The sequence below is a fragment of the Hoplias malabaricus genome, chromosome 13, assembly GCF_029633855.1.
Source record: "Hoplias malabaricus isolate fHopMal1 chromosome 13, fHopMal1.hap1, whole genome shotgun sequence".
In the NCBI taxonomy this organism is placed as follows: domain Eukaryota; kingdom Metazoa; phylum Chordata; class Actinopteri; order Characiformes; family Erythrinidae; genus Hoplias; species Hoplias malabaricus.
The window spans coordinates 39356540-39373678 of NC_089812.1; the positions used below are offsets into that span (position 1 = coordinate 39356540).

The 17139-nt window shown below is 38.6% G+C and overlaps 1 protein-coding gene across 4 annotated transcripts; it reads left to right on the plus strand.

Annotated features, from left to right (window-relative positions):
* Window positions 1–835: 835 nt before the first annotated feature.
* ilf3b (interleukin enhancer binding factor 3b) lies at window positions 836–16706 on the plus strand. 4 transcript variants are annotated; one of them, XM_066641718.1, is made up of 19 exons: window positions 838–963; window positions 4753–4831; window positions 5069–5292; window positions 6084–6264; window positions 6519–6666; window positions 8111–8202; window positions 9340–9435; window positions 9596–9707; window positions 9796–9893; window positions 9990–10101; window positions 10233–10346; window positions 10433–10638; window positions 10884–11054; window positions 11857–11994; window positions 12197–12334; window positions 12876–13002; window positions 13138–13185; window positions 15235–15657; window positions 15922–16706. In XM_066641718.1, the coding sequence occupies exons 2-19, from the start codon at window positions 4829–4831 to the stop codon at window positions 16053–16055; spliced, it is 2565 nt and encodes an 854-aa protein (XP_066497815.1). In that variant the 5' UTR covers window positions 838–963; window positions 4753–4828; the 3' UTR covers window positions 16056–16706. The 4 variants fall into 4 exon arrangements, with proteins under 4 accessions (XP_066497818.1, XP_066497815.1, XP_066497816.1 ...); XM_066641719.1 differs by lacking the exon at window positions 838–963 and adding an exon at window positions 2070–2088; XM_066641720.1 differs by lacking the exon at window positions 838–963 and adding an exon at window positions 2379–2398.
* The last annotated feature ends 433 nt before the right edge of the window (window positions 16707–17139 follow it).

Here is a 17139-nt window from a genome sequence, read left to right on the forward strand (position 1 = left end):
TACTGTGTGGAAAACCTAACTTCTCTATGTATTTGACCTATTGTCTCTTATGTATATACACCCTAGACTATACAATAGCATTTGTTTTTCTTCTGGTTCCTCTGACTGTCACATGTAAATGGCTGTACCCTAGTCACAAATATTCAGCTTGCACTGTTGCATATAAAGAGAGAAATACATTTTTTGATTATTTTGGCACTGAAAATGTTGGGTGTTCTTATTCATGGTTTCCTTAGATTTAAGCTCAGAGATCTCAGTCTCACAGACACTCTCCTGTAACGTCCACTAGCAGAGTTCATTCACTGTCTGCAGCCACCTATCAAGTTCAGGGTCACAGAATCCCACCTGGAATGGGAGGCAGGAACACCCATGGACACCTTTGCATGGTCAGTCTGCTTTCATGAACATATTTTTCATATGCATATGTTTGAGCTAGTGGATCTCAGTGTGGTTGATATGTACCTTTAATTTATTGTATATTTTTTCTTGCTGTAACAGAGATTCAGCCTAATAGTGTTTTGTTGTGCTGTACAACGCCGTAGTATAATAATAATAATAATCCTAATTTTAATATATTTGAACTGGATATCATCTTACACCTTGGTTTCTGTACTACAATGAGTGTTTTTCACATTCAATTACTGAAGTCCATTTTTGCTATTCTCACAAGCGTATAATCAAGCAGGATTCGTATTTAGAGAACGTTAAGATTTAATGTGATTGAAGGCAGAGAAATAACGGGCTTGAATGCTGTATAAAACGCTGCCATTAGGCTTTTTTTTTGTCTCCCTCGATCCGGAGAGAAGCGGGCACGCTTTAAGGCCTCGAGTAATTGGCTAAATCTGTGGTCACATGCTGCTAACAACCAATCAGGCGTTCGTCCTGCTCGGGCCTCTCTCTTACCGCCAGTGTTCCACGGCTTAACGATATCTCTGTCCGCAGCGAGCTCACGTCTCTCTGCTGGTGAGTTTTATGACCGTTTTTGATCATTTAGTAGTCTTGGTTTTGAAAATGTATACCTTACAAATGTAATGTCATATGACTATCGACAATAAAAGGCGATAAATTTAAGTAACGTGTGCTTAGTTATAGAAAGCACAAAGCTGCTATTTAGCTAGCAATGTGCGGCTGCATTCCAAATGGTTCCCTGCTCCCTTCCTAGGGCAATATGGATGTGGTGAAGCCATGGGTTCACACACAAATAATGCATTATATGTCTAATGATAATAATCCATTAACATTCGACCACAACAAGTTAGACTTTTAATGTACTATTTAAGTGTAAGAGTTACGTTTTCGTGTTTTATGTAGTGAACCACATGGGGAGAAAGAAGGCATGTGCAGCCCGACTGCCTTTGTTCGGACACGCATTATTAGCGCTGTTGGCTAAATACATACGAGGTCTAGCCTAAGAACGACATAAAACAAAACGTTTCGTAATACACGTTACATATTTATGAAAACGCGCGTTAACTGTGTTCGCATGTAAATCAGCGTCATATGTCTCTCAGGGTTCGCATGTTTCAAGTCGTTAGCAGGATATGTAGTTGGGATATGGCGGTGTCTGAAATATCTTGTGCTGCCTACATAGGGCAGTACATGGATCACGAAATGAATATACTAAACTCATAATCAAATCGATGCACTACAAATCCTGTAATTATGTTAGACTATAACAGGGTTAAGACCTGACACACTGTGTAGAAGCTGTTGTTACAGGAACTCCACAGTGCACTACACCAGGGACATATAGACATTTGGGATACGGCCTGGGCTTGAGGTAAAAACTGTTATTTTTACGGTAAGAAAGTTTGCATGGCCCACTAACGTACGACCGTTTTTAAAAGATAAACACTTTCATACGGAGTCGATAATATCATTTTGGTGGTATCTTGTTTGTTTATGACTCTAATTCTCCGCGGTGAAACCGGTGGCAGTGTGGAGTTAAAAATGGCCGCCAGTGGTTATTCATCCATCAAAGAAGAGATTTAGCCTTAATTTACTTATGAAAAATAATATCATAATTACAAATATCTTACGTCTTCGACCGTGTGACGGTCTCCACACACAGACAGTGGTAATCTGAAGGTGCAATGTTATCGTTATTCGTTGCTCTGTTAGCTATAACTGTTATGGATGCAGGGGCCGGTCAGGCCTTCCTTAAAATGTCGGCGCTGGGGTCGCTAACATAAGGTTATTAACCTGGAATCAGAGCTCATCACTTGTTCGTTGTTCATCTAGCCCCAAAGTGAAAAAGGACAGAAACCAAAAAAGACAAGAGCTCGTTGCTGTGTTTCAAAAACCAACCACAATAACGATATAACCACTCGTCCTTCAGCAGCGGGTCTTCAATAAGAACACTTTATTACAGCGCGGTCTCTGACTAATGCTAATTTTGGTAAATATAGCTGTTTTAGTACAATTTTCCCCACGTAGTTAGCATTTTATTGTTGACTTTATTTATAGATTAACTGATGAGGATATCAGAAGCGACATGTTCCAATATTGCTTAGTGTCATTGTTATAATTGTGTTAAATTTAATTTTGAATTACTGTGTATTTGAAAATTGGTTTTGCATTTAGTGAAACAGCTAAACTAAATATGAAAATCAGGATGTATTTTCTAATATATTGCCTCTAATTGCGCAATTGATAATCACCAATATTTATACATCAGCATATTTTCGTATTTAATGATAAATTAAACATTTAGCAATCTGTATATTCTCTGATAAGAAACAGCAAAAAAAAAAAAAGTCTATCTGTCGAATCTGCAGGACTGTAAAAGGACGTACAGATAATCTCATACTTTTGGATTTCTATAAAAGTCGCTACTCCAGCTTTAACTAGAAAAAAAAAGTATGACTTTATTCCATTTGGTGAAGAAGAACAAATACAACTTGCTAACAAATTTGCAAGAGCTATGTTTTATATCTCTCAGAAATATCTTCAGCTCTAGGCTTTAGCCTCAGCCAGGATCCCATGGACACCTGTTAAGGGCTCACAAATACATATAAACACCCATACGAAACCTGATTTGCCTGTGGCAATGTCCGCTGATGTTGGAGATAAAATAGAGTAATGTTGGTGTAGCAAGTGTGTAGCAGAAATCATGGATAGATATAGGATATTTTTCAGGGGAGTCCCTTTAAGTTTAAATTTACCTTACAATAAGACCAAAGGTGAGTCTCAAACAGTCCAATTTAATCTGTGCAGTATTTTTATGTTGGTCTTGCATTCCTGTTGTTTGGTGGGGTAAGTGAAGTAATAATTTTATCAAAACACATTACAGTAGTAGTTGAGAGGTATTAGTTATTTTGTTCTCATCTAAAAAAACAATCAATCCAGCTGTTTGAATGTGACTTTGTTCAACAAAGCAACAGAGCGTCACTAGACACATTAATCACAACAGAATGCCTGGCTATTTTTATCCTCTATCGCTGGGCTGTCTATCTCTAAGAGAATGACGAAAGCAGTGTTGCTAGAGGGGATACAGCCGCACACTGAAGAGTGCCATGCAGCCTGAGTCATCACTGATAAAGCACCCTTTTTGAGCCTGCACACATCACTCTTCAAAGACTGAGCTAAGCTGCTTGTACAGAGACACAAGAACATTAGTGGCATGCTGTGTTTCAGGGGGCATACATTCTTGCCTAAGCCCTTAAGCCTTACATGAAGTGTGCACTTTGATGACTTGTCCAGGGGTGAGCAAAAGGGGTGTCATTAAAGGTGTCGAGTTGAGAGAAGAATTTTTGCCTCGTGCCTCAGTTGTGTGCATCATAACAGCTTAAACAAAATTCACAGTCGGATTCAGCCAAGCTGGGCTTAACATTACAGGTTTTTGACCTACAAACCTTTTGCTATCTGTTCTATGTTTTGCAAAACTAAGTCATGTTATTTGTCCCTATAATGAAAAATCAGACTGTTAACTTACTGCCTTTCTGATGTGTAAATTATACCTGTACGATTTTTTTTTTTGCTTAGTTTTAACATGACACTAAGAAAACAGATCACTGGTCATATTAAAGCCAGCGGAACAGAGAGTGTGGTGTTGGATCAGTTTATTAACCAAGGCTGTGACTGAACATTATCATTAAAATAAAATCTAATCAGTTCCTAATCAGAACACAAGTTTTCTCAAGTCAGCGAGCTGCTGGAATGTCATTTCAATGCACCATCTTCAATTATGTAGTTTAGTATGAACAGATGCTAACAGGCTTTCCGTTTTCAGACTGTCCAGAATGTTTATGAAGGTTTATAAGCATTTTGCATGTTAAATGGGGTCTTTTCTCTTAACGTTGCCAATTTAGGCCATGGTTCAAGCTGTCTTAATAATGAAAAAAAAAAAAAAAGATTTTAGTTATATTTAGGGTTAGTATTTCTCAGTTATTCAGTACACCTTGTTTTTGTGTTATGTGAGGACCATCACAGGCTCATAGTAGAACATGGGCAATTCCCTTAATGAGCAATGCATCAAGTGTGAAATGAGCACACTTGTTGGGAAAAACTAAAGAATTGGGACCTACAAACGCAAGCGTGTGAACTCAAGAAGCGTGTGCTGCAGGAGTTAAACAAACTGTTTTTTAGATGAACGTGTTTGGAATGAGTACTTTTTGGGGGGTAAAATGTAGTCTGTGTATGCACTGTTTGTTTTGACACCAAAGCTGCTTGTGGGTGCATTGGTTGAATAATTCAATGATTTGGAAGAATTATAAGTAATGTGCACTGTTCATTTTTACCTTCTCTACACAGACAACAACAGCTGTACTCTGCCACTTTGAGATTAACACAGACAGCCGCCAAACTGAAGTCCCACTTAGGTCCAGTTATGGTAAACAAACATTTTTTTTAATTTATCATGATATTCTTTTGTATTTTTATTTATTAGTTGAATGCTGTCTCTGTAAATATCAAGCTCTTTTGGTGTTTTGCAGTATGTAGAGCAAATCCAAACTTACCTTTCATTACAGCACCTTCAAAGTACTGTAAAATACACGTTATTTTGAACTGATTAATGTTTTTTCTTTTGAAAACGTGTCCTTCCCTCACTGGTTCTCTCCCTCTACAGCCTCCTCCACCTCGTCATCGCTCAATGCGTATTTTTGTGAATGATGATCGCCATGTCATGGCCAAGCACTCAGCCATCTACCCTACCCAGGAAGAGCTGGAAGCAGTACAAAATATGGTGTCACACACTGAACGTGCCCTCAAGGCTGTCTCTGATTGGCTGGATGAGCAGGAACGGGGCGCCTCAAAGCCAAACCCAGCTGACTCTGATGGAGAGAAAGAAAGGTGTGTAAAATACTGTTCATGTCTATATGATGTGTGTGTTTGTGTGTAATATATTCAGATTCAGATTCAATTTATTGTCACATACAATGTTATACAAGTACAACATTGCGCCATCTTACAGTTAGAAAAAACACCTGGATTACAACAGGGAAGTGGTGGTAAAAAAAGAAAAAGGTCACAGACTGTGCCATAAGGAAGCACAGTGTGTGATCTTGAAAAAAAACAAGGAGGGGGGGCCAGGTTCAGTTCGTGAAAATGTCCAAGAATGTAGTAGCAGTCTGTGTCCTTGAGCCCTCAGTTCAGACAGGGGAGGTGCAGCAGATCTCCTTGACAACCATTCCTCCGGAGGAGTTGATTATCAGCAGCCAAGGCCGCTGATACCTGGGGCAGCCAAAACAGATAAATTGAGCTTGTTAGAATCAGAGACCTGAGCTAATTTTGAGCTTGTAGTCCCTCTGATTCAAAGTTCCATTTTTGCTCTGGTCTTCCAAACGTTCAATCTTGGAGTTCAAAGCTGTTAGTTGCTCCTTGGTGGAATCCAAGCTTCTACTCACAGTCCCAGTCTGTGTGCCAACGGCTCTGCCCATCCCATCAATCATGTTGGTCAGTTTACAACTGACTCTACTCTTTTAATTTTCCGATAGACCAGGGCACCTCCTAATCCAATCAGCAGAAAGCCCACGATCATAAATCCAAATAAGGATATATATATAAAAAAATATGTATTTTTATGTGTGTGTATATTTTTTTATTTTTTTTAAATAAACAAATGTATTGATTTTGTGATCCAGTGAGCCTAAGACAGTGGAGCAGCCCACGCGCACCCTGCGTGGAGTGATGAGAGTGGGCCTGGTTGCCAAGGGCCTGCTACTGAAAGGAGACCTGGGTCTGGAACTAGTGTTGCTTTGTAAGGACAAGCCCACAGGCATTCTTTTAAAGAATGTGGCTGAGAACCTCAGTGTTCAACTGAAGGTATTTCCTTTTATCAGATGTATATTTAATAATGTTTTCAGATAGTTTGCTGTTATATGTTTTTGCAGACTATACCAAAACGTACAAAATTAAAATGACTGTTTAACTGCCAATGACTTCTAAAATAAACTTTCATGTATTTTAATTTTGAACAAATCATCATATCAGACCACTTATTGTTATTGGATGCAGCAAGAGTTTTATATCAAGTTAAAACATTTATTTACTTATTTTTCCAACTTGACTTATTTCAGCTCATAACAGAAGACAAGTATGAGGTCACCCAGGATATCCATGATGCTGCCATCGTGATCAAAAACACAAAGCAGCCCCCTCTCACTCTTACTATCCACCTCACTTCGCCTGTCGTCAGGGAGGAGGCAGAGAAGCAGGCTGCTGGAGGTTGGTTTGCTTCTTTGGGCTGATTGGTTTACTCCCTTGAAAATCTTGATGAGCAAGACTGAGAGGGATTAGTTAGATATTGTTTATTGGGCCTTCAATGGAGCTAGGAGATGTGTGGAACAATCATGTATAGAGAACGTTCAATGTTTTATAGCTTCCTGGAGCCTCGTAGTTCCATGTAATGTGATGAACATTTTTGATGGCCCAATACACAGTAAATAAATTAAAGGGTAAGAAAATCAATAAAGAATGAGGAAGGGAGGAAAAGCAATTTGTTTTCCCTTTCAAGTGCAACAGAGTTCAATATAATGAAGGCTTACTGAGAATTAAGAGAAAAAAAAATGACAAACCTTGTTGTTTGCATGTGTTTATATATACTGAGAAATGGAACAGTTTTGCATTGCAGCAAAAATGAGTAGCGAGGATTGCTGAGAGCTCTGGTTGCTAGGACCAGCAGTTGTCTGTTGACAACCGTGCCTTTTCTCCGGTAAAGAAAGTAAAGGGGTTATAGGTAACGCTAGGGCAGTTTGACTTTATGGCTGGACACTAGTTCGCCCCAATTACATTAATCAAAAATCTGTTAAGCTGTTGGTAAGGTGGTAGAGAGAAAATGTTGCAAGGAATTGGGTTTTAGATTTATTAAGTCAGTGTCTCCGAATTGTGGTTGTAAGCAAGACCATAATAGCTAAGTGAATCGAAAGCCTAGCCCTATCTGTGACCCCACTGTTAGACAAGCCTGATTTGGGGCCCGTGAAGCCATCAGTTTTGCTGCAGTGTGGACTTGTTTGTTTTTGATAGTACCTTATGTGCATCTCATTACTTTTGCTTTGTGGTTCAAAATCTGATTCTCTCTGTCAAGCCTTCTAGTTTGTCAATTTTAGGGACGCTGGACCTTTGACCAACTGGACGCTCTCTGTCTCGGAAGGGGCAAGGCAGTACATCCAGAACAAAAAAGAGAAATAAAAGGGGGTGAAGGGGAGGGGTTCTGCCCCCCATGCCACATCAATGCACTCAGCCATCCTTAATTCCACTGAGGCATCATGTTATGCTTTTAGTCAAACACAATTAAATCCATCATTTAACCAACACCCTCTTGCTCCCTTGTACATTCCTGCATGCTTACATTACCCTAAAGAACATTTAAGGACACAGTAAAAGACAGTGGGTGTGACTAGATTGATGCAACTTCCTAGAATGGGGAACCTTGCAGTTTTTGATAGCATCCTTATTTAGTATGATTCTAGTATTTATTTATTTATTTATATTGCTCATTAGCACAGGGAGGGTTGGTTTCTTGAGTTATTTCCAGTGGGGGAGGTCCCCCTCCCCTTCCCCCCGCTGCCTGTGGTAGGGGTCACTTGGCTGCCTCCTCCCCCTGGCCGTGAGACAGAAAAAAACCCCTTGGTCAAACTGTACCTTGTCTTCTTATCCCACCTGCCAATAGAAACGCTATCAATCAACGATCCCCCGGATGTACTGGACAGGCAGAAATGCCTGGCTGCCTTGGCGTCTCTTCGCCACGCCAAGTGGTTCCAGGTTTGCATCTTGTCTTTATTTGTCTTCTTGTAGTTGAGCTATATTTGTGGATTGTTTTTAATGTTTTCATGCTGTTGTCAAGTTTTGTTTTTTTTTTTTTTTTTTTTTTTTTTTTTTTTTTTCCCTTTTACATTTTTTTGGTGTGAATTTGTCAGGCATTTTTTTTATGTATTGCTTGCTGTAGAATATTGCGTTCTTGTTAGATTATTTTGAAGGAATTTTATTGCAGTTATAGTAATGACTTCACTAATTTAACAAATAATTGGTATCATTTAAAATAGCTTGTGAATGACCTCGTTAAAAACACATCATCCTAACTGTCTTGTTTGAATAATCTATTTCTGCTTATTTAACTTTACATTAAATTGTTTTTATTTTTTGTGGCAAATATACCATCTTTGTTGCTAATATTGGGGATTAAATATATTGGGTGCAATATTTCTGTTAGCTTAATCTCACTCTCTACTTTAGTTTGGTGTAGAACACTTATTTTTTTTATCACCTGAATAATAATTTTAATTCTGGTGCAAAGCGCACATTCCTTTGCTGTTAGAGTAGTGCAGTCTGGTGTCTCTGGCTCTGTAATCTTGTAATTGCTCCCTCTTGTATTCTGTTTTTGTCTTTCACTTTGTAACTCCAGCCACCCCATGTTCTGACTGTGCTGTCTCTCTGTGTGCCTATAATGGGAATATTGCACCATAGTATACATGTTGTTCCTTCTTCGGATTTGTTAACCTTTATGCAAATGTAAAATTGAAGGAAGGGACTTTTCACACATTGGAGATAATTTGGAAACTGGTCTTTAGCACAATTGACATTTACCATCTGTGTTTTTAATATTACGTGTACTATAGGTAAGCTATTGACAAAAGGAACTGCAGGCTCATATCCCTCGACCTGACCTATAGTCATTATTTGGTATTATATGATCTGATACTAATGTTTGTTCATTCAAATAATATGATGTTTTTGTTTTTTGATATTTAACCATGTGTTACTTCACTAAACATTAACGCTAGCTATATTCTTTCCCTTTGAAATCTTATGTGTTGTGTGTGTATGTGTGGTAGTTTGGTGTTTTTTAATGAGTGCATGTGTCTAAGGTTTGCTCTATCTCCTTCCTGCTTGTGTCTCTAGGCCAGGGCCAATGGGCTGCGCTCCTGTGTGATTGTCATCAGGATCCTGAGGGACCTTTGTGCACGCGTTCCCACCTGGGCCCCACTTAGAGGATGGGTGAGTAACCATGGCTTCTTTTAAGGAGCACTGCTTTGAATTAGTATTATTAGTATTTATCTGAAGTCTATGAAGTAATGGGGCAAAAATGTTGTGACATGCCACATATTACAACCTCAGATTTATTCTATTTTATTTATTTATTTTTTGCTTCTTAAAGCCTTTGGAGCTTTTGTGTGAGAAGGCTATTGGTACAGGGAATCGGCCAATGGGAGCTGGTGAGGCTCTTCGAAGGGTTCTCGAGTGTTTAGGTTCTGGAATCCTGATGGCAGGTAATTTCACCCTCTTATATAAAACATAATTTCTTAGAGGTTTTAAAGAAAAATTATTTTAGTTACTATTTATTTGGTTAATTAATAGATGGTCCAGGTATCTCTGACCCTTGTGAGAAAGAACCAACTGATGCCATTGGTCACATGGATGAACAGCAACGAGAGGACATTACCCAGAGTGCTCAGGTATTGTAGTTACTTATGGTGCACATTTAGACTATGCATGTAAATGTGCTGTCTGAATGGAGTCTAATGGTTTTCATTACTCTTTCTGATTGACAGCATGCCTTAAGGCTTTCAGCATTTGGGCAGCTTCACAAAGTGCTTGGCATGGACCCTCTGCCTTCTAAGTTGCCCAGAAAGCCAAAGAGTGATACCCCAATTGACTACACAGGTTTGTTCAGTGGTACCCAGACTGGTGTGCCTTACATCATTTGTAAAGTTTTAAAATGTACAACCTTTGAGTTTTGTGAACTCAGGGGGAACATAGTAGAAGTCTTATTTATGTTTTTTCAAACTCTACAGTTCAGATTCCTCCAAGCACCACGTATGCTCCACCCATGAAACGACCTATAGAGGAAGAGGAGGGCGGTGATGACAAGAGTCCTAACAAAAAGAAGAAGAAACTGCAAAAGAAAAGTAACTTCAAGCTACTACTAGTTTGTAGTCATTTTGTTAGGCTATGCTTATCGACTTAAATACTTAACATTGTCACCATGTTGCAGCTCCGGAGGAAAAGTCGGAGCCTCCTCAGGCTATGAATGCTCTGATGCGACTGAACCAGCTTAAGCCTGGGCTTCAGTATAAGCTAATTTCCCAGACTGGCCCTGTTCATGTGCCTGTGTTCACCATGGCTGTGGAAGTGGATGGGAAGAACTTTGAAGCCTCTGGCCCCTCTAAACGTACTGCTAAATTACATGTAGCAGTTAAGGTGTGCATTCTTCTACATCTGTTCTAGTTATGTTTAATGTTAAGCTTTCAATAATTAAAATCAACTGAAGATCATTTGAGATCAAATTATTAATGATTACATAAATATTTTTTTGGATTTGAGTATGAGAAACCTAGCAAGGATTGTTATACAATTCTTGACATAAACCTTTTTTCTTATAAGCTCAGAGATATTCTAGTAAGCCGTTATTATTATTATTATTATTATTATTATTTTTGTGGCAGGTGTTGCAGGACATGGGTCTCCCTACAGGGGTGGAACAAAAGGTGGCTGACGCGGTGAAGACTGAAGTGACAGCCAGCGCAGAGGATGACGTGAAGCACACAGACACACCGACTGAAACAGATTCCCAGTCTACTGTAACGGCAAATTCTGAGCCTGCCGAAAGTGCTGAGGTAATGAAGATTGTATTGAACATAAATTGGTGAAAAGAAGTGAAAAATCTTAGGAAATTGATAAAAATTGTTACTCAGTAACATTAAAAAAACAGTTGACAATGTGTATCACTTATTTGCATTTCTTAATCTATTCATTGGAAAAACCAAGTGTATTTTAGTGTGTTGGGACTTATATAATGTAATAGTAATATAAATAATGGTGCTATTGGTCGACAAAAATGTGACAAGCAAGTTAGAGGAAGCCATTTTTAAAAATGCCTTAACTCTTTACTATTAGAGATCACTGTGTGTGACATTCACGACAAATTGGCTAGAGGAGATCGTTCTTTTAAAATTATTTCTTAATTTGCAAGAGAGCGATTATACTTCAGTGATTCTAAATAAAACTGTTATGTCACTAGACTCTATTGAAGAGTGATTTATGGTAGGAGGTTTACATTTTACATTTACATTTATGCATTTGGCAGATGCTTTTATCCAAAGCGACTTACAAAAGAGGATCTAACATTCGAACTACAGCACAAATTATACAAAGTACCTTACATTAAGTGCAATATGCCAGGAAGTAATAAGTGCATTAAAGAAAGACATTCAGTGCAAAAGATACTCTCGGAAGAGCTGGGTTTTCAATGATTTCTTGAGGTTATGTGCTGATTGATCCCATAATGTAGAGCAATTTTATAAAATGTAGCAGATACAAAATAAACAGACACACTTCTGTGTTATGCTGATATCTGAGAACATTACCATTGGGCCCAGGCCTACTATAACTCCTGATTGTTCCCTTGTCTTTTTTCAGAGTGCTCGGCAGCAGGGCCCTATTCTGACCAAACACGGCAAGAACCCAGTAATGGAGTTGAATGAGAAACGCAGAGGCCTCAAGTATGAGCTTATCTCTGAAACAGGGGGAAGTCATGACAAACGTTTTGTTATGGAGGTGAGGCTGTGGATCATTTTTACCTAGATAACTTTATTCCTTGTTTGTTTTATGATGCAGCAGAACGTTTATTTCTTTGGCCTTAATGTTCACTTGCCTGCTTCAGTCTGAATGTCATAAAGGCCTAATTTTGTATATCTGTCTGTTGTACTCCTGATGTATCTGCATTAATCTGTCTCTCTCTGTTCAATCCACTATTTAGGTGGAGATTGATGGACAAAAATTCCAGGGAACGGGCTCCAATAAGAAGGTGGCCAAAGCCTATGCAGCACTGGCTGCTTTAGAGAAGCTATTTCCAGAGGGCTCAGTCTCTGAGGCAGCTAAAAAAAAGAAATCAATGGTAATTGGCTCCATGTTTTTGTCTCTTATTTGAGTGTACTTATTGTGATTTAAAAATTAGGAATAGTTAGGAGATTGATAGGTTACAACTGGTAAAATGGTAACTGGTCTGCTTCTTGACTTATATACCACATATATGTTCCTTAAAAGTGCTTCTCCACTGTCCTCTAATGGGAGAATATAGCTTATATTTTTGCTAATTATAAACTGCTCTCTAACTTTTGGAGGAGGGTAGGTTTTTTCAACGGGTAGTTTTGCACTGACATGGCGCAGGTCCTGGGATTGTGGGTTCGAGTCCCACTCCAGGTCACTGTCTGTAAGGGGTTTAGTGTGTTCTCCCGTGTCCGGTTTGGTTTCCTCCCACAAACCAAAAACACATGTTGGTCGGTGGATTGGCTATGCAAATGTGTCGCCCTGCGAAGGACTGGCATCCCCTACAGGGTGTGTTCCTGCCTTGCGCCCAACGATGCAGCACATCTTAATTCTTCTAACTTGTTCAAGAGTTTGTATGTTATCTCACTGTGACTTGGTGGTGCTTTTAGAACGCTCCTGGATTTGGGATGATGAGTGGACCAACAGATGACCCAACAGTCAATCCGAGAGGCAGAGGAAGAGGCCGCGGCCGGGGCAGGGGCAGAGGTTTTAATAATAGTGGAGGCTATAATCAAGGTATGCTGTTTGCCAGAGATTTTTAATTGATGTATGTCTTTTCGACATTGTTGTGGGTTTTTTTTTTTTTTTTTTGTAATGCAATATGTATTACATTGACTTTTTTACATAAAGAAAATATTTTTTGCTTTTCAGGTGGTTATGGAAGCTATGGATATGGTAGCAATACTAGCTATGGCTCCAGTGAGTATTTCTCTGCTTCACCCTGGGTATATTAAACCCCCTCTCCTTCTCTCCTCATGTTAAATTTTGTTTGGATATTCCTTGGGCTGTAATTCTGTCTTCTATACTTGTGTTTTTTTTTGTTTTTTTCTCCCTCCCCCCAAGCTCCTGAACGATATGTTTTAGAAAACAGATGATATACTGTTTGTTTTTTTCCTTTTTGGTTTTGAGAATTTTATTTATTTATTTTTATTAATTTTATGTGAAACATGTTTTCACTTCAAGGTTCAATGATTTTACATTTCTCTGCTTTGTTGAGCCACGGACTGCAAACTCTTGAGTTTTTAATGCATCATCGATGAAACAATATGAAATGTTGCCACCATTCCAGTGCCACATTCTGAGAAAAGCTCTACTTGGGGGTGACAGGAGCAGAGAAATCTAAAAAGACAAATAGGACTAAAACTTGGTTCTTAAACTGATTTGAGTGAAACTATTAACTCTTGCCATTTTAATGGCAACACAAAAAGCATCTAATACTGTGCTTCTCTGCTCTGTCTCACTCTTTAGGTGACTTTGTCTCAGACTGCTATGGCTACAACGAGTTTGCAACAGATGTCTGATGTTTTCAATAAACACTCAAAGCATAAATGACAAATACAGTGTAGGCAATATGAACACAATCCATGATAAATTGTCCATATATTTCCTTGCATTAAAAAAAACCCAAAACAAGCAAGTGTCCTGCACAAACCAATCGTCCAGCGCAGTGGATTCTACGGGGACTAAGCTGCTGCCTCTACCTGAAAATGTCAAAAAAATAAATTTAAAAAAATAAAAAAGACCCTTTGGTTATTGTCTGCTTGAACCTGTCGATCATGGTGCGATCGTAGCACTGAGGCTCTGAATGGACAGAAGTCATAGGCAGCGTTAATGGAAAATCTGGGCAGATTGAGTGTGCTGTATTGTCTAAGATTTTGGATCTTTACTGCAACACCTGTCTTTATTTTTTTATTTTTGTTTATATAAATTTTGTAATTTTTTTTTTTTTTTTAATAATTTTGTTGCTTCCACCCAATGCCATTCATTTTATTTCAGTGTTATACACATGTTTTTACATAGTACAAATTCACTGATGTCCATAAACAATGTATATTTTTCATGTACCGTGTTATGAAACGATGCTGTGAAACTATACAAAGGAACTTTATCTGCATTTACATGTCTGTTTATGGAAATGTTTTGTAAGTTTCTTTCTTTTTATTATTATTTTTTTGTTAAATAAACATGAGGTCCTATTTTAAGCCATGCAAAATTTATGTAAGGTCTTAATTATTCTTCAGTGTTGGCATTTCTAACTTTATTGTTGAATAAAGGCTCCGGTTTTGACCAGCCAGATTAATGTTAAAGTCCTGGTCACAGTGGACTTAAAATTCTTTGTTTTCTTGTTAAATTTGAATTCAAATAGCGAGTACACCTGCCATATTTTCCAAGGTATACCTGCAGTAATGTACCTCCCCGAGAATGCAAGCCAACTAGTCTCCGGAATGTTAGGTCACTGCAAACTAGAATCCCTAGTTGAGATTCCTGAATCAAACCATTTTACTTCAAGCTCTTTTTAAAAGCTCTAAGTCTACAGGCTCACTGTTGCTAACAGTAATCTGTACTGTTGAACATACTTTGTGTTTGTAGAGTTTGCACTATTTTTTTTTTCTTTTGACTTATATACAAAAGTATGACACTTTGTCTTGTCACATATTACCAGACCACATATTTGTCTAATGTATGTTTTGCATATTCTTTGTTGATGAATGACACTGGCCACTTAGAATGAGGCCTAACTCGTTGTATTGTGACTTCTTTATTCGTCGCCCATTTGAATTACCGCAACAGATCAGTGACAAATGAATATTGTAATATTTTACTGAATTAATCAGTGGTGAATAAATACCACTTTGGTTGCTGATGTGTTGAAGATGAAATGTAAAAGGAAAAACAAAAAGTCTGAGATTCCTTGTAGAATTACACTAGAGCAAGGCTTCTGTATAAAGGTCTGACTTTGTTGTCTAGGTTACTTCAGTAATGGAGGAGCCAATGGAGGGTCTGGATCTTCAGCTCCTGGAACTGCTGGACCAGTGTCTAGCACCCCAGCTGGTGGAGCTCCAGGAACAGGTGGCTATTCCTCATATTACCAGAGTGATGGAGGCTACTCGAACCCGTCTTCAGTGAGCAAATCCCCTGGTAAGAAGCCTCCCATGCACCAGGGGACCAAGCCTCCAGGAACAGGAGCAGCCTCGGGGTCCTACCAGGCAACCCCACCACCAGCACAAAGCTCCTACAACCAGTACAACCAGGGCTATGGACAGGGGAAGAAGAATTTTGGCCAAGCTCAAGGTGGTGGAGCTGGTGTTGTAGGTGGAGGTTATGGCAACTACAGCACTGCTTATCCATCGCAGGTGACTGGTGGAGGAGGTCAGGACTATAGTTATGAAGGTAAGGTGTTTTCTTAAGGATGTAGGATGAAGTATTCAGGCAAAAATTGAGTATGCTTAAAGGTTAAATTAAGGGTTCTATGTATAGGTAGTATTCACAGTGTGGTCAGAAAAGCATATCACTGACTTATTTTTTAAATTTATCTCCAAAAAAATAGCTTTGACAGAAAGTGATGTAATATATTAAACTTGTTCATAAGCTTGTGTATTAACAACAATACTGTTAATATGTAAAGTTAATCCTGTGTCTTTTTTTTCCTCCTAGGTTACAACAACAGTCAGTCAAATTACAACACACAAGGAACCAACCCAAGTTATAATACCAACCCCAATCCATACCATAACACTGGAGTAGGCTATGGTCGAGGGGACCCCAGTATGAACTACCAGTACAGATAGACTAAACCTCACCCAGATGTGCTCCTGTCATCACCTTTCTTTGCTTGTATGTCTTTTCTGAAGTAGCAGTGACAACTGTCCTTGTGATCAGCTTCTCATTACGTTTTGCCTAGGGCACAAACCGAAAAACTGGACTTGGAGGAGAAAAAAAGTGGGGGGGGAGGCCCCTAAACCTTAAATATTCTGAAGCTCTGTGATGAATGATCTGTTCTGTGTTCTGTTTTAACGTCTGCTTGTGTTTTTCTTACACTTCCCCACATCTACTGTCCTAGGGGAAGAGAACCACCCCAAATCACATGCATGTTTAAGGCCTGATGTTCATCAAAGCTCTAACTGACATTTAGCAAATTACATTTTAATTTAAGTGATTTTTAGTTTTTAGACATTTTAGTTTTTCTCCCCCAAAACTAACATTCATTCAACAGCCATGTTTTTTTTTTTTTTTTGTCATTGTAGTTTTCTGTTTCTTATATTGCAGTGCATTTATTTCTACTAGTTCCAAGGACTTGTAAAAGATGTGAAGCTTCAGTTCAGGTCGTAGTAGCATTCAATGTGGTTTGGGACGGGGAAACTTTTAATTTTTGCAGAACGTTGTTTATGAATGTATGTGGTTTGTAAGAATAAAGGGTTTTTATTTTGGAGGGATCCATGCTCACAAATTACGTGTGATGAAATTACTAGAGTGTTCTACATAAAAGCTAAAAATCTTTTTTTTTAAAACTTTATATATAATGACTGACATACTCTTTACAATACAACACATGCTTATTTGTGAACACATGTCAAGATGGATGTTTTAAGAAAATAATTGAACAGCTATCTGCCTTTGACTGGCTAACTACCCATTGCCAGGTGTACAGTTCTACTGAATGTTGGATATACAACCTATCCACCATTTTATTAGGAATACCTGTACAAAGTTGTGTTGATCTTCAGCTTCTTGTTCTGTTCCATTACTCACAGTGTGAAAAGCTGCAGGATCCAATTTGTTACATCTTCCATTTGTATCCTAAATGTCCTTCAGATCCAGAGTCTATTGCGATCCCTTCACATTATTCATTCAAACCAATTAGGAAAACTGCCT